The sequence below is a fragment of the Nelumbo lutea genome, chromosome 3 (assembly GCF_056320005.1).
Source record: "Nelumbo lutea isolate HS-2025 chromosome 3, American lotus-T2T, whole genome shotgun sequence".
In the NCBI taxonomy this organism is placed as follows: domain Eukaryota; kingdom Viridiplantae; phylum Streptophyta; class Magnoliopsida; order Proteales; family Nelumbonaceae; genus Nelumbo; species Nelumbo lutea.
Genome location: NC_142686.1, coordinates 34,991,408 through 35,010,551, shown reverse-complemented (window position 1 = coordinate 35,010,551; position 19,144 = coordinate 34,991,408). Strand labels below are relative to the sequence as shown.

At 33.8% G+C, this 19,144-nt stretch overlaps 1 protein-coding gene and 1 long non-coding RNA gene across 2 annotated transcripts; one reads left to right on the top strand and one right to left on the bottom strand.

The window, feature by feature from the left end:
• The first annotated feature begins 2,579 nt into the window (after nt 1-2,579).
• On the top strand, nt 2,580-4,486 carry LOC148864187 (uncharacterized). Its single transcript, XM_088975621.1, has 2 exons — nt 2,580-3,188; nt 3,550-4,486. Exons 1-2 carry the CDS (start codon nt 2,805-2,807, stop codon nt 4,111-4,113), a joined length of 948 nt encoding a protein of 315 aa, XP_088831747.1. The 5' UTR covers nt 2,580-2,804; the 3' UTR covers nt 4,114-4,486.
• Nucleotides 4,487-13,846: 9,360 nt separating this feature from the next.
• Nucleotides 13,847-15,787, bottom strand: LOC148864186 (uncharacterized). Its single transcript, XR_016110686.1, has 2 exons — nt 15,599-15,787; nt 13,847-14,474 (listed from the first exon to the last, which is right to left on the bottom strand). It is a non-coding gene; the product is annotated as an uncharacterized LOC148864186 (long non-coding RNA).
• Between the last annotated feature and the right edge of the window lie 3,357 nt (nt 15,788-19,144).

The following is a 19,144-nucleotide window of genomic DNA, read 5'->3' as shown; positions in this document are numbered from 1 at the left end:
CACTGAGATGTGTATGTGGGGCGTTTATGGGGCACCCTCTGTGGAGAATAGATGTGATATCATGATTGCAAGACTCTGTCCTACATGGTCATCAATTAATCTGGACCTTCAAATCAATGCCCTACTAGAAAAATATATATATCCATCTAACAACCAGCTAAAAACTCTTCATTGGATTGCAATTATCCCTAAGGCTGGGTTTGGAAATGATGCAAATAAGTATGAATGCAAATATGTAGTGTAAAATGATTCATATAAAATGTAAAGTTGGGTTAGTTTTGCACTGGCAAATTTACCTTCTTACCAAACAGATTTTTAACTTTGCAAACATGAATTTCAATAAAGCATATGCTTTTTTTTATCAAAAGCCCACTTGAATGCAAATTACTTCTTTTGTATTGATGTACTTTTACATCTTATTATCAATGTAAATATGCATTAGAAAATGTGTTTTCTGTCATTTGCCAATGCATAAATGTAATGTTGCCAAACAAACGCAAAAGTGAACCAAAGTGCAAATTACCCTAAACCAGGATTTACACTCCATTTACATTGCTTCCAAACACAGCCTAAGCAACTGGTTGATGGTTCTAGCAATGCTTCTCATTTGGCATTCCTGAACAGTCGTCCCAGGCCCAAAAGATTTTACCATGAACCAGACAATCTAACCAGATGATCGAGAGAATAAATAAATAAATAACTTATCAATAACTTATTCAGTGCCATTACTAAACTTGTTCATGGGTTGGGTAGCCCAATGGGCCAGCATGGCCCAACCTATTCTAAGTTGAGTTTGGTCATAATTTTAGGCCCGTGTCTCGGGCCTAAAGCACCGGGCCCAAATTTTTATGAGACGAGCTCGAGCTTTCTTGAAAAAGACCGGCCTAACTTGATACTATATATTTAATAATAAAAAACATATTTTATTTAATAATATATATACAATATTTTTTCTTTGTTCTTGTTCTCTTTTTTGTTTTCAAACAATAGTGAAATGTTTATTATTTTTGAGTTTTGAAGGTTTTTAATATAAATAAAACACTTTTTTATTGAATAAAAAAATTATGTTTTCAAATTTCTGGTAGGGCTCAGACTCGGGCCCAGGCTTCAAGCTTTATATGAGGGTTGGGCTCGGATTCAAGACCTAGGCCCGATGGTCGAGTCGGGCTTGAGCTCGGGCATGAATGTATTCTGTTGATACATAGACAAAGCCCGGCCTGACCCAACCCAACCCAACCGATGAACAGGTCTAGTCAGTATTGTACATGAAAATTGAAAACAACAATCTGGTCTATGGTCTCAGCACTAAGCCCCGAACCATCTTTCATACATCAAACCCAAACTAATTAGATACACCAAATGTTTAAACCGTTTGATCCAAGTCTGTTGGCCGGATAAGTCGGCCTAGTGTTTCATTTAGTGCATGTTTGTGACTTGTGGCCTAAACATATCAACCCGTAGTGGATTGGATTCTGAGAATCCAACCCCTCTTGCACATGAAATTGCAAAACCCTCCCCGCATTCAATGGTAGGGCAGGCTAGGTTTAGAACCCGCATATAATTTTCTATTATTTCTTGTTATATATAATAAATAGATAAGTAAAATAACATAAACAAACAACAAAATTTTCAATTATTTAATTAAAACATATATATAATACAGAATTTATCAATTATCCTCTACATAAAATTTAAAATATTATTAAACACACCTGATACATAAAACTTATATGCTTTTCAACAATATACGGGTAAGAGAAAGTCGAATTTAATCTAAAACCCGTCCTTCGAGCAAAAAAAAAATGGTAAAATTTGCCATCCTTAACCGTGAGTCTCCATTTGAAAGGGTTTTCAGGACACCGCTCCTAGCATTTTGAGCTGACCCCTACATTAAAACATCTGAAGTAGCATATCTAAAACAAGGGTGCTCAACCAAAACCGCTCATCACCCCAAACACAAAAGCCATTCCAAATGGGGATCCACTTCAGAATTCAGATTCTTTGAATAGTTTATTATTTACTACTATACGGGGCGTTTCAAAGCATAATCAGTTTAATTGAATCTTTTCTCAAAAAATAAAAGTTTAATTGAGTTCAACCATCCCAAACGGGCCTTTAATAAAAAATTAACATGGCACATTTATTCTGGGAACCATTATTACACGGCCATAACGAAAAAACTGAAAACAAATTAGATAAATATAAAATAAAAAAATCTGATTGAAAGGGCTAATCCAATCATGATTATCATATCTTTTGAAAAAAAGGAAACAAAATCTCATTTGATGTCATCAATGCCGTCCATTTTGTCCGAACCGCGGGACCCACCCACAATTTGACCCCTCGGTGGCTCATCAGGACGACCACTGTATTAGTCCCACTCAGTGCAGTGGGTCCCAGTGCCAACAGTCCGCAATTTGTGGGTGGTGGGTCCAAGGAAATCCACCCGAACCCAAAGCCAAAGCTTTTTGCCCGAAAGGCTGAAACCTGGAGCGCACGTAAATTCTCATTAAAGGCGAGGTCCTTTTCGTAATATAAGCCAAGACTTGAGCAGGTGCAGGCTCGATTCTCGAAGGAGTGACGACTGACGACTTTGGCCCGCGTAGTCCAAGTCAGACCGAATATAAACTTTTATTTTCCTGCAAAACAGAATTTTTTCTTCTGAAAAGTCTTCACGTCATTCTTCGCCAAGTGAAATACAATTCCAGACTCCACGACGACGCCATTTCAGACTTTCGCAGCTTCAAATCTCCTGCTCTCCATGCCGAACCAGGCCTCTCCTCCTCTCCCCCTCTCCAACTTCAATGGCTGAAATCGCGAAACAACCCCAGAAGACCAAACCCAAGAGGATTGCCTCCTGCTTCCCGTCTTGCTTCGGGTTCGCAGGCCGAGTTCTCGACCCCGACGAAATGAGACCAGCACAAACTAACGGCGGCTCCGGTGGCCGGAGAAGAAAGCGCTGGCTCTCCTGGTCAAGGTTCCGGATGAAGAAACCCAACGCCACCAAAACCGTCCCCGTCGATGCTCCTCCCCTCCACGATGAAGCACCCGACGTTAAAGACATTGGGGAGGTTATGGATTCTAACAAAATCGCTTCGAAGCGTCAGATTCCGCCAAAGATGGACAGGAAGCCCAGCCGCAGACCGACGGTATTGATGGATGAGCCAGATCATCAAAGCCTCTTTGAGGTACCTTGCGCCTGAACCCAATCGTAATTTTTCACTTTTCTATAATTATTTAATAATTTTATAACCATTATTAAATTTCTGATTATAAAATGGAGCTTAAGCTTCAACTTTGCTAGTAATTTCCGATTAAAATGCAATTAACAGCGCATCTAAGAGCTAAAAATTAATCATTAAAAGAGAAAATTAAAAAAAAAAAATGATGGCATTAATTTCTTCAAGGCATGAATATTTGAGACTGACGCGGGAGAAACGATCAGAATACAGCTTTCAATCGGCGTAGTTTAACTCGGCTTGCAAGTAACCGGCGTAATTTAGTGGTTCTGAATCATTTTCTTTTGGTACTTCTCGAATTCAAATTCAGGAAAAGTACAGAACTGCGAAGAAGACCATCGTCCAAACTCGTAAGGAATTGGATACCGCAGGACAAGCAAGAGCTGATACGTGTCAAAAGCAACCAACCCGGAAGTCGGAGTCTAGAAAATCCGGCGAGGCCTCGCCGGAAAACCAGTCCAAGACGAAGCACAGTCAGCAGGCAACGTTGAATTCTCATTCAAGGTCACCTCCACATAACCGACCCCAGATAATTCAGGCTGCTGCAAGCACCACTCGTTCCCGGTCAACTGAGAAGAGACCCAGCTCAGAAAAAGCGGCAGTTGCCGGAAAATTCGACGCAGTGGCCGGGATGTCAATCCTGATGGTGACTCTGGCCATAATGCTCTTCTGGGGTAAACTCTGTGCTATTTTAGTCACGTCAGCGTGGTTATATTCCATCCCTCGCCTCCGAACGGCTGTAAAGCCCGACATGGTCGCCGGAGAAGGAGCGAATTCTAATAGCATTGATTTTAACTCGGAAGAGTACAAGAAGAAGGTGATCTTAGAGGGGTTGTTGGAAAGAAACCACCGGAGCGGCGTCGGACTTTTGTGACTCGGCCGAGACTCTGTTCACATGATCACATCTGATTTTGCTATATTGAGCCGAATGCGCATTTAGCTCATATGAGGAAGAAGCATGAAGTAGGTTTGACCTCATGGCTCAACTCACTTTGTTAATAAATGCGTCTGTTATACTTCAATTCTTTTTTGTTTTTTTTTTTTTTGCCGGGGGGAGGGAGGAGGGGGTTGTATTTTGGGGTTTTATGTAAATTAAGCATAAAGGAGGGTAATTTCTAGAAGTACAGGACCATGACCTTGGTGTCACGTGATGTAGATGGACAATCACGTGAGATAAGGACCTTGCTAAGTTGGCCACATTACATCAATCTGGTTGGAATTTGGATTTTTCCATTTTTTTCCTTCAATTTTCTTCTTTTTTTTTCTAGAGGAAGCGTCTCTGGGTATATATGAGAGACAGAAGTATAGATGGGTTTTTCTTCTCTTCACTAATATTTTTATGGTTGAAAGCAGCCAAGAAATGGGCAGCATCCCACGGGTCACGGGTCACACGTCATAAAAGGCCAATGCTTGTGGATTATTCATCAAGGTATAAAAATAAAATATTAATCAAGTTTTGGAAGGTGATTAGGGGAATTAATGAAATCGCATTACTTTGACACAAAATAAAAACTTTCGAAGTCTATTACTATATATTAAAATAAGGATAGCTGGCCTTTCCTTGCCCCGATTAGTCCAATCATATATGCTATGTTTGGTTTGAAGAAAAAGGTAGGAAAAAGAAGGAAAAGGTAAGGAAACCTATACAAGGTTGGTAGGTGTATAGGTTTCCCTACCTTTCCCTTTTTTTTCCTACTTTTTCTTTCAAACCAAATACAATCAAAATTCTAGAGGGGTGCATTAAATCTTTGAAGTTGTCACTTCAGTCATAATCCTACGACACAGCAATGCTCCAAAACTTCAAGGGAGGTTTCAACAACTTACCCTTTATTTTAATTAGGAAATTAATTAAAATTGGCTAATTAATAAATAATTTATTTCATTAGATAATACAATATTGGGTTTCTAGTCAATAGGAGCACCTTTTCGCCCCTAATATCAATAAAAATAACCTTTTAATTATAATTTCTAAAAGGTGCCTATTGATATTTTATTGAAAAAATTGCCTATTTTTAGAAATTACAATTAAAAGGTTATTTTTATTGATATTAGGGGCAAAAAGGTGCTCCTGTCGTCTAGAAACCCTAAAATATTTCCTAATTAAACTGAGTAACATAAATGCCCTAATTAATTCATTTAATTAAGTTAAATGAACTTAAAATGAGTAATATAATTCGTCAACTTTAAATTAATGTGACATTTGGCAGATGGTCATTTTCCAGAAATCAGCACCACGTAGGATCCACATTAGAATTTGAAGAATATGTGATTTTTTTCTTGTTTGGTTGGCCGATTATGTCGATTTCTAGGAAATAAGCCGAAAATCAATTAATGAAATCAGTCCTTTCCTGGGATCACCTTTTCTAGTGATTTATTGATTTTTTAGGATGGCATGGCATCCAACATGGCATTGAATAACAACTCTAATACAAAAATAATCGGCCATTTAAAATCAGTACCAAATAGACTCAAAGCTGATTTCTCAAAAATCAGCTTACATGGCATAAATTATACCAAACAACATTTTTTTTATGATTTTTCAAAAATCACTGGTTCTAGAAATCACTAGTTTCTAGATAATTAGCAAGGAGAAATCATCATCGATGCCAAACATCACCTAAGTTACCCTAATTAACCTATATTTCCTAATTAATGAAGTTAATCTTAACCCAATGTTTTAAAAGTCAAAACGAAAATGGGACCATTTTTGCTTGTGGGTTCTGAGTTAGCATTTCAATCATCAGGGTTGAATAGATCCACTTATGATATTCATCAATGATTTAAAAAATGACCTACAATCGAAACCGCTTTGGCCACTGGTTTCTGGGCCAACGGTTCAAACGTATGGTTCGAAAAGATAGCCTATTCCAAATAATAATAATAATAATAATAATAATAATAATAATAATTTAAAAAGTCCAAAATTGTTATTCGAGTTGAATGGGTCAATGGTTCAATCTCTTGGGTTAATGGGTCATTGACCAAGACAATGGTTTTTGTCCAAGATACAGGTTAATGGTGAAATGGATAGTTTTCAAGTTGAAAGGTCCCACCATCTAGGTCAATGACGACTTGAAAACCATTATATTCATCATAAATATAACAAAATATTTAAATTATAAAAAATAGTTATCAGTTTAGGAATGGTTGTCCACTTCAAATAGTTCAAGGATTATATAGTCATTCGATCCATTGACCAAATTCAACTATGTTTTGCAAAATAATGGGCTAAGTGATAATTAAACCAAAAATGCAACCAATTTTCCATTGAAAAGAGTTAAACCCAATGATTTTTGGTAGGGAAGGAGTCAGATTTTTTTTCTACAGGGCCAAATGTATGGGGATAGGAGAATAAACATGGATGGGACTTTGGGGGCTAATCATTGGATGGGGAGAGGGGAAATTTACATGTAGAAGGATAGTATAAGTGGGGATTAGGGTTCCCTTGGGTCGCCCACGCTCCACCCTTGATCCTTGGGGTTGCTTTTACCCCTTGCTTATGTTAGAAGCCTTCTCCCTCAAGTATCGCCCCCCCCCCCCCCAAAAAAAAAAAAGAACAAATAAATTTGGGGTGGATTTGATTGAAGTTGATCTAATGAGGAATGTCATAAAACCTTCTTTTACCTTAAATATGCTTGACAAAGCCCATGCATCACACGGGTCCCGACTAGTTTTTTATAAAAGAGTGACATTCAAAGAAGATTTCTCCATCTCGTAGTGGGAGACTCCCTTTTTTATAGCTAGGGGTGTAACTTGGATGGGTTCAAGTTAAGCTTTTTGCCAAATTTTGAATAGGCCTGACCCAAAGACCTAAACTCGAAACAGTGTAAAATGCTAGCTCTGGCCAACACGAGTTGCACTCCTACTTATAACTTGTAAGTACATAAGGAGCTACTAGAATGAGATGAGATTGTTATTGTTGACCATTAACTAATGCTCATCTAGAATATGATATTGGTACCTATGCTACAAATGGATTATAGTTAAATGGATTTGAAATCAAATTCAATTTGCTTAAGTTGGATTGTGATATCTATTTAGCCATAATCAAGTCAAGTTAATTAGATCTAAAAATACGATATTTTATTTATTGGATGTATTAGATATTGCTTAATTTGATACCACCCAATTATTTACATAAGTAATCAAAATATTATTGTTAGAATAAAGTTGGAAATTAGGCACTTATATTTTTCTTCTTATAATGTATATTTTTTATATTTAATATTATACATTTGTGCTAATTTTACAGAGATTCATTGATATTTTAATCGAATCAAATATTTGAATCAATTTTGAATATTATTTTATATATCCATCATATAAATAAAATTAGCATCTACCTATTCGAATACACCATAATTTGAAATTGATCCAGTCCATTTGCTACACTATTGGTAGCAATGTGTTAAAAATAGTTAGAGTTTGAATCAGCATTTGAGGTTGGTTTGGATCTCAAATAACCAAAGAATCCAAGATTAATTATTGGTTTGCTTTGAGCTAGGGTTACAACTATTAGGAACTTTGTTGGTATTCGATAATACTAAATATATGGCCTAAGTCACCATAATTAGGGTATAAATCCATACGAAACACGTGCAATAAATAGTCAAATAATGATTTAATCAATACAATTCTTAACCTAGAAGGTATATTATAAAACACTTAACGCCTATCAAGATAAAGAATTATAAATTCGCTATCGTAATAGCATGGAAGTATCACTTATATATGATATATGGTATTTGGATTTTAATTTTTATGACCTGCACTAACCCAATACAAGTATTCATTTTATATATTATAGATAGAAATATGTAAAAAGTAATTTTACATATAATTAATTCATTAGTTATTATGAATAAATGTTGAATAATTAGTAAATAAAACATTAAACTGATTTAATTGAAGCCATAAAAAGATTAAGTCGGCTTAATTAATCTTGTTACATGTAAGATAGTAGCTATATAATTTCTTACAAAGTATTACATGTATTAACCCATAAATATGTTATTTATTATTTAAATTTTAATTAGTAATATTGGAAGTGACTGTACTAAGTGATTTATTATTTTGTGGTTTAGTTAATAAGTCATTAAGTAGGTTTTGAGATCCTTGATGGGCAATTGGCATTAACACCTTGCCTGTATTGGTCTGTAACTCAATATCCCTAGTGGAGCAAACCAAGAAAATAGAGTCACTATTGCATGTATTTTTCAAGGGAAATTTTAGGAATTTTTTGCTTCCCAAATGGGGACTCGCCACTCCAAAATGGTGAGTGTTAGCTCCATTTTTTTAAAACTTGATGCCTTAACCAAGCTTCTTGGGAAGGGTCTTGTATCAAAGCATTAGGGGTACTCTTGTGTGTGTGTGTGTGCGTGTGTGTGTGTGTGTGTGTGTTTATGGAAAAATGTGATCTGCACAAGCCCAGCAGTAGCTCTTCTCCTTATATCCACTTCACAAATAAAATTAAAATCACATGTCCTAAACTCATTACTACCCTCTCGATTATTAAGAGCTTTACAAGCTAACCAATCAGCCAACTGATTCGCTTCCCAATACATATGCTTGAATCTGATATTAAGGTTAAAAAACTCAACAAGGTTTCGACATTCCCTAATGATACTAACCAATCTCCATGGGGGTGAGACTCAACCATTGAGACAATCTATAACCAATTTAAAGACTCCTTTGGTGGTGATTTGCTAGTCTCTAAAGTTAATCGCAATGTTGACAGCCTCCCATGCAGCCCACACTTCCACAAGGTTGATCGTCGTGATACCAATCCCAATCACTTTGGTCTCGAGGACATAATCTTGATGGTTCCTAGCAACACACCCAATGGCACAGTTGCCATTAATCAAACAGGAAGCATCAAAGTTGATTTTGATGCAATTAGATTTGGGCTTAAACCACTTAACAAGATTTAAACTTTTACTGTTAGTGTTACCCATGCAAGAAGAAACTTCTTTAATTTCATTCCAGTAAGCAAAAGCTCTGCAAAAGATATTCTCTACATTACTGAAACCTCCATTAAAACATTTATTATTTCTATCCTTCCAAATGAACCAAGAAACACAATCAAAATTTTCTCTCAGGAAATTATCTCTAGAATAACCATTTGGCTTGTTAAGTTAAGACCACCATTGCTTGACCGACAAGAAAGAGTTCATGGGAATTGGAAATTCCTTATCTAATCTACTCCATATTGGTTTAGAGTTTTCACATCAAATAAATAAGTGATCAAAGTCCTCTTCCTCCCCAAAGAAGACACAAGCTAGATCAATCCCTAGACCCCTGGTTATAAGATTATTTTTTATGAAAAGTCTATTATTTAATAAGATATATAGAAAAGTTTTATTTATTTTTTTTTTTGGGGGGGGGGGGGGGGAGAATGAGCTTCCAAATATTAATTTGATAATTGGCAATAAGACACTCACTACTATTAAACCAACACTCCTATTCATAAGTTGTTTTAACCGAGAAGTTACCATCCCGGGTGAATTTCCAAACTCTTTCATCTTCATAGTCCCCATGGGGAATTAATATAGGTTAGATACACTGCCAAGCCTGGTAAGTGGTAATAAATTTAATAAGATCCTCTTTCCACACTCTCCTTTCAAGGTCCATTACCCCACTAACCATCAAATCCATATCAATCAAATATCTCCTATTATTAAATTCAATCAAAGGACCATTACAAACCCATGAATCCAACCATGAATTTACATTTTTTCCATTGGCAATTCTCTACATAGAACCCCTTTTAATAAGCTCTCTTGAAGTCAAAATGCCTCTCTAAGCCCAAGAAAAACTATTCTTTTTTTTTTTTTTGCATCCCAAAAATTATTGTTATTAAGGTATTTATTAATCAAAACCTTGACCCAAAGGTTGTCATGGCAAGTTAAAATTTTCCACCCAAACTTAGCAAGAATGGCCTTATTCATCCATTTGAGATTCATCAAGCCTAATCCACCCCATTTTTTGGGAGAGCAAACCCTACTCCATCTGACAAAATGAATGGGGTTTTGGCTCTTTGCGTTCAACCAAATAAAGTCCCCTTGGTCTTTTTCTAAATCAACAACCACACTACTTGGAATTTTAAAAGTTTGCATAACAAATTGAAAAAACATTAAGGCATAAGAATTAATTAAAGTCAATCTCCCAGCTAGAGAGAGGGATTTTTTTTTTCCAACCAGTCAGTTTGTTATTCATTTTTTTTGTCACTCTACCCTCAATAATGGGAGCACCAAGATAGGTTGTATTCCTATTCCCAATTGGGATTTTAAGAATTTTGGCCATAATTTTCTAATGCATATTGGGGATGTTTTTTGAAAAGGAAATGGTCGATTTAAAATAATTGGGCAATTGACCAAATGCTCTTGCAAATCTGTCCAAGATCTCCTTGATTTTAATACAAGCATTAATAGAGACTTTAGCAAAAATGATACAGTCATCCACAAACTGAATAATTGGAATTTTTTGACCTCCCTTAAAGGCTTTACAGCCAATATCATTCTTGCCACCCACAACCTCTTTATGAAAATTACTTGCAAGGGCTTCAACACAAAGGACAAAAATATACAAGGAGAGGGGATCACCTTGCTAAATACCCCTAGTGGCCCTAATAGTACGAGTAGGAGATCCATTTAAGAGAATCTGAAAAGAAACTAAAATGATGCACTCTATCACCAAATTAATCCATTTGATATCGAATCCAAATTTAACAAACACTCTCCTAATAAAATCACATTCTAACCTATCATAGGCCTTTTCCATATCAACCTCACATGCAAGTATCCCCTGCTTGCCTCTCTTTTTTTTATAGTATGCATCATTTCATAAGTAATGAGAATGTTATCAATAATTTGTCTATTTGGAATAAAAACACTCTGAAATAGGAAAATAATGTCATTCAAATATGGCTTAATTATGTTAACAAGAATTTTGGAAATGATCTTATAAATAACACTACACAGGCTAATGGGCCTAAAATCATTAACCCACTCAGAGTTATCACACTTAGGAATAAGGGTGATACACTGTTTTATTTTTTAAGTGGCAGTCTCATTAGATGGCATAGTAGCAGTAAGGGATTCAAGCAAAAATCCATATAGATGAATCCAAAATTCATAGCCATTTAATTCAAAAGAGCGAGTTGGCATGTTCGAAGAAGAAGCAAATCCTGGTTGAAACACTAGGATCATTTGTTCCAAATTTTGCATCACAATCCACTTTATCATCAAATCTGAATTGTATGAGTTTGTCGTACGTGAAATCCATTATAGAAAATTTTATCAATTCTTCCAACACCTTTAGTTTGTCTCTCTAAGGCTTATGAGATTTTCTTTCCCTCTATCACTAATAACTCTAATTGCCAAAGCTTTTTTTCATGAATCATTGTCCCTGTTGTATTCTTTCTTTGAATAGACTTGTAACCAATCTACGTCGCTCATAAGTTTACACAATCTCTAATATTCTTCACTCTTGCAGGGCAGAATCACCCATTCCATCTCTCCCCTCTCCTCTCCCCTCTCCTCTCCCCCACCAAGATAACAAAAAATCCTTTCCCAACCGCCCTCCATCGATTAATACAAATAATTGATTTCTAAAGAGAAAAACTAATATTAGATATATAATATTTTGTGTCAGATAAAATAATATAATATTTGTATAAAATTTATGTAATGTTGTTGGTCTCTAAGGTGAATTTGATACAAGAATTAACGAATCACAAACATACATTCATTTCTTGGCAATAGTAGGACTCTGCTTATACATATGACATAAGGTATAATATAGAATATTACATAGGCACACACAAATGTAGGATAAGTTACAAATTGCCACCTTGTACTCAAGGGTGCTAACACTCCCTAAAATATGTTTGCGACAATGACCCTTGTATGCTATGTTATAATATTTATATGAGAAATGCTTTATTACAAAAAAAATGCACTATGAAGGAATAAAAAAAAAAAAAAAAAAACGTGAACCACTAATAAATGGAAACGTCACAATTGGCATCTTTAATTTTGTTGGTCCCTAACATGATCGATTGATACAAGATTTAATGTATTACAGATGTTCATATTTTTCGCAACAATATGGCCATGTTATAGATATAATATATGATGCATGTAAAATAATACACACACATAAATGTAGGGTAAATTACAAATTGTCACCTTGTACTCAATGAGTGTTATTGAAGCACAATAACGGATCTGCTCCTCACAAATGGGCGCCTTACAGGCACATCCATAGTGCATTGGGAACATCTTCTGTGAATGATAATTTAACAAGTACGGAAATGTTCCCAATGCATGGTAGGATGTGAATGTGAGGCGCCAGGTGTGAGTAGCAGATCAGGTCTAGGTGTTATTACACCCTGAACTATGCTTTGTGACAATGACCTCTAACTTCTGAATTCCTACACTTTCCCTCCTAACCTTTTGAGGGGGTTAATGTTGAAAGTATAATTAGTAAATTGCCCAATCAAGATTCTATGGGCTAGCAACAACAAACATCAAAAATGATGAAAATAGCCATTAATTCTAAAGCACACATCATTCTCAATGCCTTACCAAGAAGAACTTTGTTGAAAGAAATATGTGAGTTAGGATTTTAGAAAAACTAAATTAAATAGCAAAATTGTCTCATGAAATAACAAGTAGTTTGGGCTTTTAAAAATGTTTACAATAATATTTTGTGAAGCTAACTAATAAAATGCTAGTGGTAGGGGTAAAGTTTTGGAATCCAAAAGTTTAGGGGGTCCTTGTTGCAAAACAAAGCTTGAGGGCTAAGTGTCATTTTTCCCCAAGTGCAAGGTGGATGTTTGTAATTTAACTATAGATGTAGCTTATATAAAATATAGGATTATTATGTAAAACTCTATTTCACTTTTACCCATTTCTCTTAAATTTGTAAATATGCACATGAGTTGCATGTGGCAATTTCAAATACCAATAATAATTTCAATACATTTACCAAAGCCTGTTAAAAAGATAAGTAATCAAAGCATGGTGTGCAAATGGATTTAAATTTTGTATTTCATTTTCATTGATAATAAAAATACTAATTATTATCATATTTGTTTTTGTTTAATATAATAAATATATAATATTAAAGATGTGTTTATAGACAATTTTTTGTTTTCTATATTTTTTATTTTGATCTATCTTTGAGTTTTACTGTATAATTATGACATCAATCATCATGCATTCATCATTTTGACTTAAGAAAAAAAAATGATTTCATTTTTGGGCAACTTTAAAATTTCTATTTCATTTCCATAATTACTTCTAAATTTAATTATTGTTTATCCCACTTATTTTTTATATAATAAACTTATAACATGTTATATATGTTAAAATTTTCCTTACATTTTTATTTTGCATTTTCCATTTTGTTGTATTTATATATGTTTTTTAATATTTATTATTTAATTATGGCATCATTAGTTTACCCATTTTACCCAAACAATTGGATAGTTATGGTGCAAATGAAGTAGGTTGGGCCAAGTTTGAGCTAAATCTAAACCTAACCTGCATTGAAATTTGATGCACTTGGGTTGGGATCACATTTGGGTTTGCCAATCAATCTCATGACAAAATTTTATATAAATATATGTATAAACTATATATGCATGCATGTATCAAAATATGTATCCATATATGTATGCATATAATCTAACCTTACTTGCGCTACCTGATCCTCAGCTGTCAAATAGAAATCATCTATTGATGCAGATTTCCTAAGATTTAATTATAGCTCTCAGAAACTCCATATTTTTCATATAGTCTTCACTCTAAAAAGGAAAACGATATGTCCAAAAGGATATCTATACCACTAAAGGAGCGATATCTTCTGAATCCTTGAACATTGACTTGTGATGGAAAATTTTATCTTCACACCAGAAGAACACCGGTATATAAAAGCGATAAAATCTGGCTTTCTGAGGGATTGATAGGTTAAGTTCATTGAATTGAAATAATTTGCAGAGGTAAAGCCCACATTTTAACCACTTATGAAAAGTCTCTGCAATTATTTTTGAGGTCAGACCCAGTTTCTCTACAACAGGACCGAAGCATGCAAACTCATAAAGTTCGTGCACAGAAGAAACAACCGTTGGTGTTGCAGGAGACATTGAATTTAATTAGCTCTGCCTCCGGCTGCTGTTGATGATGGTGTCAAAAAATATGGAACTGTCCTGCATCGGTGAACATCCTTGGGCTAGAAAAAAAAAACAAAAATAAAAACAAAAACAGCAGAAAAGAGAATGAATTTTAAAAAAAAAAATCTTCAGCTCAAAACACTCCATTGTGTTACAAAGTAAGATAAAACAAAGGCACAACAGATACCAGCAAAAAACTTCAGAATGTATTAGTAGTTTAGTACAGTTTTCTTTTGGGTACTACAAAAAGAAATTTGGCAAATGCATATATTATAACCACTCGAACTCTTCCTGGAATATGTCTGCTCTCATGCATACTGTCATAGTTCAGAAATACAAAGTAATTAAATTACAATACTTGGAGCAGTTAACAAACTAATCCATTTCCACGAACCCCAATAAAGAAAAATAGAAAACAACCAAAAAAAGGCAGAGTGGATGGAAGAAAACATTGAAAATTAAATGAATGAATGGATTAGAGAGATGCAAAGGAATTAATTAAAATGATCAGTTAAAAGGCCCTCTTAGATTAAAGGAACTAACCTACCAATAAAATCTATAGAACTTTTAGTTTCCTTCAGAACTGATAATCTATTATAATTTTTGTTTTTTACTTTTCTGCCTTCGAGTTTCCTTCATGGGGTTATGGACTTGTGGGTTTGGGCAGGAGACCTATCTGTGAAAGGCCGCTATATAGTTAATGTTTCTATTTTCTTTTCTCAGGGAATGGAGGAGAAACAGAATTCATTTTGCATTCCACTCCCGCAAGGTAAACAGTCTTCTACTCCATGATCGACTACAGCATCAATTAAGCAAAAAGAGAAGCTCCCTTGCCAAGAGCAATGCTTCCTAAAGCAACATTCCTCCACAAGCAAAAAGAGAAGCTCCAACATCAATTAAGCAAAAGGAGAAGCTCCCAAAAAAAGACCGCAGAAACATAATGTACAAATGCACACCACTAATTTCTAGGTTCGATGAATCAGTAGAAATAAAACAGATGAAAAATAAAAAATAAAATAAAAGATTTTCGAATAGATAATCGGTAGAAATTTCTAGGTTTGATGTATATTTCCAATGGAAGATTTTCCATGCAAAACAAAGAGGAAAAATATGAAAAATAAAAAATACCTGAACTCAAATCGTAATTAGAAAATGAGGTTGAAGCAACCCCAAAATGACTTACAGAGGAGGAGTGGGTTTGAAGCAGCCCCAGAATGACCTACAGCATATGAGGAGTGGAGGGAAAGAGAGAAGAAGAAAAAATGACGCGGGTGAAGTAGGAGAGAAAGAGAGAAGAAGAGTGAGCGAGAGAGGGAGAAGCAGAAAGCACAACGCGGTAAGTAGAATGAAATTTTGGTGTATGGGTTTGGGCGGGTTTAGAGTTTTAGGTTTTTCCTTTTTTATATTAAAAAATATGTTTTATTTTTTTATAAATGAAGTTGAAGTTTTAATCAATGTTTTAAAAACTCGCATGAAGCAGAACCGTTTTGTTCACTGGTTTCTGGGTCAGCGGTTCAACCATTGTTTTAAAAAATAACCCATAAACGGAACCATTCTGCCTATCGGTTTTTAGGTGACGGTTCAACCGTCCAATTCGAATGAACGTCTTATTCTGATAATAAAAATTAAAAAATAATTAAAAATAAAAAACACCCAAAATGATTGAACGGGTCGATGGGTTAATGGTTCAACCGGGCTTAAAACCTAAGCCAACTTATTAGGCCAGGCCTGAGTATATTCTATTAATACAAAGACAAAACCCATCCCAAACAATTCTATTGACAATCCTAAGATAAAGGACAATGTATCCCGACCTAGACTCGATCCATTGACAACCCTAGGTGAGTTCAATGGAAATTGCTAGTCAATTATTAATAAGTATTAATAAAACAAGATATCAACAAATAATAATTACTAATTACTAGTGAACTAACTATGTAAGTAAATCAATCAACTATTTAATTAGAAGTATAGTCAAGCTAAGTTAAGCCAAATTTAAGCATGTGTTGGCTTGGCTCAATTGAAATACTCATGGGTTTGAGTTTGAGTTTGAATTTGATTTGCTTAAATATTCGATGAGCTTGAGTTTGGCTCAATAGCAAAAAATAAAAACAATAATATAATTGATTAAGTATTCGATCAAATATTCTAAAATATTATATTACAATTAATGTCACTAAAACTCAAACTTTTGCAATGTTTTATTTAAATGTCACAAAAGTAACGTAAAAAAAAAAATAATTTCCTATCAGATCTGGATAGGATCGGATCTGACATAAATAGTGTTGAATTGGATTCGAATATACTCTGACTTGAATCTGATATGATCTGTTAGCACCCCTAAACGGGACATTCCAAAATGGAATCTTTGTTTAATGGAACGGCAAAAGGGGGAATATAGGGTTAAAACTTTTATGGGCAGATGTTTTGAGGTATCTAGAGTTTAACGATGTTGTTTGATAGGTTTGGATATGCCAAGATTGAGAGGATAATTTGTTCGACTTGGAACCAGACACCTAAACAGTTCATCATCCATAACCATTTTGGCCATCGATTTTTGGGTCATTGGTTTAACTGTCCCATCTGAATAGATGACCCATTCAAAATTAAAAAAAATATAAAAATCCAAAAATCGTTGTTTGGGTCCAACAAATCAACAGTTTGATTGCCCGAATCAACGATGGGTCACCAAGTCAATAGTTTTGGGCCAAAAAACAAGTTATGGTGAAAAGCATAACTAGATGCTTAGATAGATTTCAAATCGAATGGTCTGACCATGTAAGTCAATGATGGTTTGAAAAATATTGGTTTTAGTTTTAGTTTTTTTTATGTTTGATAAAAGTAAAATTTTTATTTGTGTAAATAACTGGGTCAGTTTTGGGTTATTGATCGGGATAGTTATAGGTTATAATTTTGTCCAAACTATTAATCAAGTTGGTTTTAGGCTTTTGATTTTGTCTTGACTGTCCCGTTTAATAATTGGTTTGTGATTGGTCAAATAACCAATTAATTAGATAATTAAATAATAATGCAATAACTAATATTCAATAAATAATAATTAAATATCTAATTTATTAATATTAATGAATCAACTATTTAATTAAGAGTGTAGTCAAGATAAGTCTAAGTCCAACTTCAACATGCGTCCACTCGGTTCAATTGAAATAAATACTCATGGGTTTGAGTTTGATTCAAAATTTATTTATTGATTCGAGATTCATTTGATTAAATATTTGATGAGTTTAAGTTTGACTCAATAGCACAAAAAAGAAGAATATATTTTTATGTTATATAGCGTATATTATATATAAAAATATATATTTTATACTCTAAAATATTATATATTATAATTATAATTAATTATAAAATAGATAAATTTATTTGAATATTCAAATTCTAATTAAAAACAATAATATAATTGATTATTTGAAAATATTAACTACATTAACAAAATTAAAATGAAATACTAATAATTAAACTTTTCGCTTAATAATAAAAACAATTTAAATATTTAAGCATTTAAAATATTCATTTATATAAGTATTTTTTATAATTATTTTCAAATTAGCTATGACTTAACTTTATAATTAATAAAAGCTTCAAAGTTAAACAATAATAAATAATAATAATAATAATTATATATATACTAAAGCAATTGTGGAGAAAGGGATTCAATTTACCAAAATATAAGCTAAATGTCATTAAAAGTTAAGGTTTTCATGACGTTTATAACAAACGTCATCAAAATATATGTCATTAACGTCACGAAAAACAAAAGAACTTGGACGACATTTAAATTAAACGTCGTAAAAGGATTTTTTTTTTTTTTGTGGTGAAACATTAAATGCTCTAATTACCGATGGCTTAGTGCGTGGTCAAACACATCAAACATATGAAATAGGTTTATACGGGAACCATATGGAAGACAGACATAAACCCTGCAAAGGACAAACACCATTTTTCTCGAATTCAAGCACATAGACAATTCAAACACCATTTTTCTGGAATGCAAATCCACGCTAGGTTATCTAAATTTGCGAGTTGGGTCAATATGGGCTCAAGTTAAGCTTAATTTGCATCCTTATGGTTATGAACCATTCCATTGGCCACCAATTAAATGGGTTATTTGACTATGTATGTATTAGGTCTAGCCTTACTTGGGCTACCTAAGGGCTACGCTTGGGCCCAAGTTGAAAAATAGAAAAGCCCAAAATTTTGAGCATAGGCCTAGGCTCAACTCGAGGACCAAAAATCCAAGTAAGATTATCTAAATTTGTGAGTTGTGCCAATCTGAGCTCAAGTTAAGCTTTCCCATTTTGCATCCCTATGGACCATTGACCACCAATTAAATGCAAACATATATTTTTCAATTTAATTTACTTTTATTATATTTCTATCATTAGGCAAAATACCTCTTATTTGTCTACTTATTTTGTTTAATATGATGAATACACAATATTAGGGATGCACCCAAGTATATTTTACAAACTTTTTATATGTTTTAATTTTTTTTTTTTTGCTATCTTTTTCAAAATTTTTAATATTTAATTATGACATCATGGGTTGACCCATTTTACCTAAAAGATTGAACCATTTAAATATCGTATTTTATTTGCATCATTAATAAAAATACTTCTCATTTATCATATTTATTGTTGTTTAATATGATAAATATATAATATTTGAGATATACCTTTTTTTTTTACATTTTTTGTATTTTTGTAATATT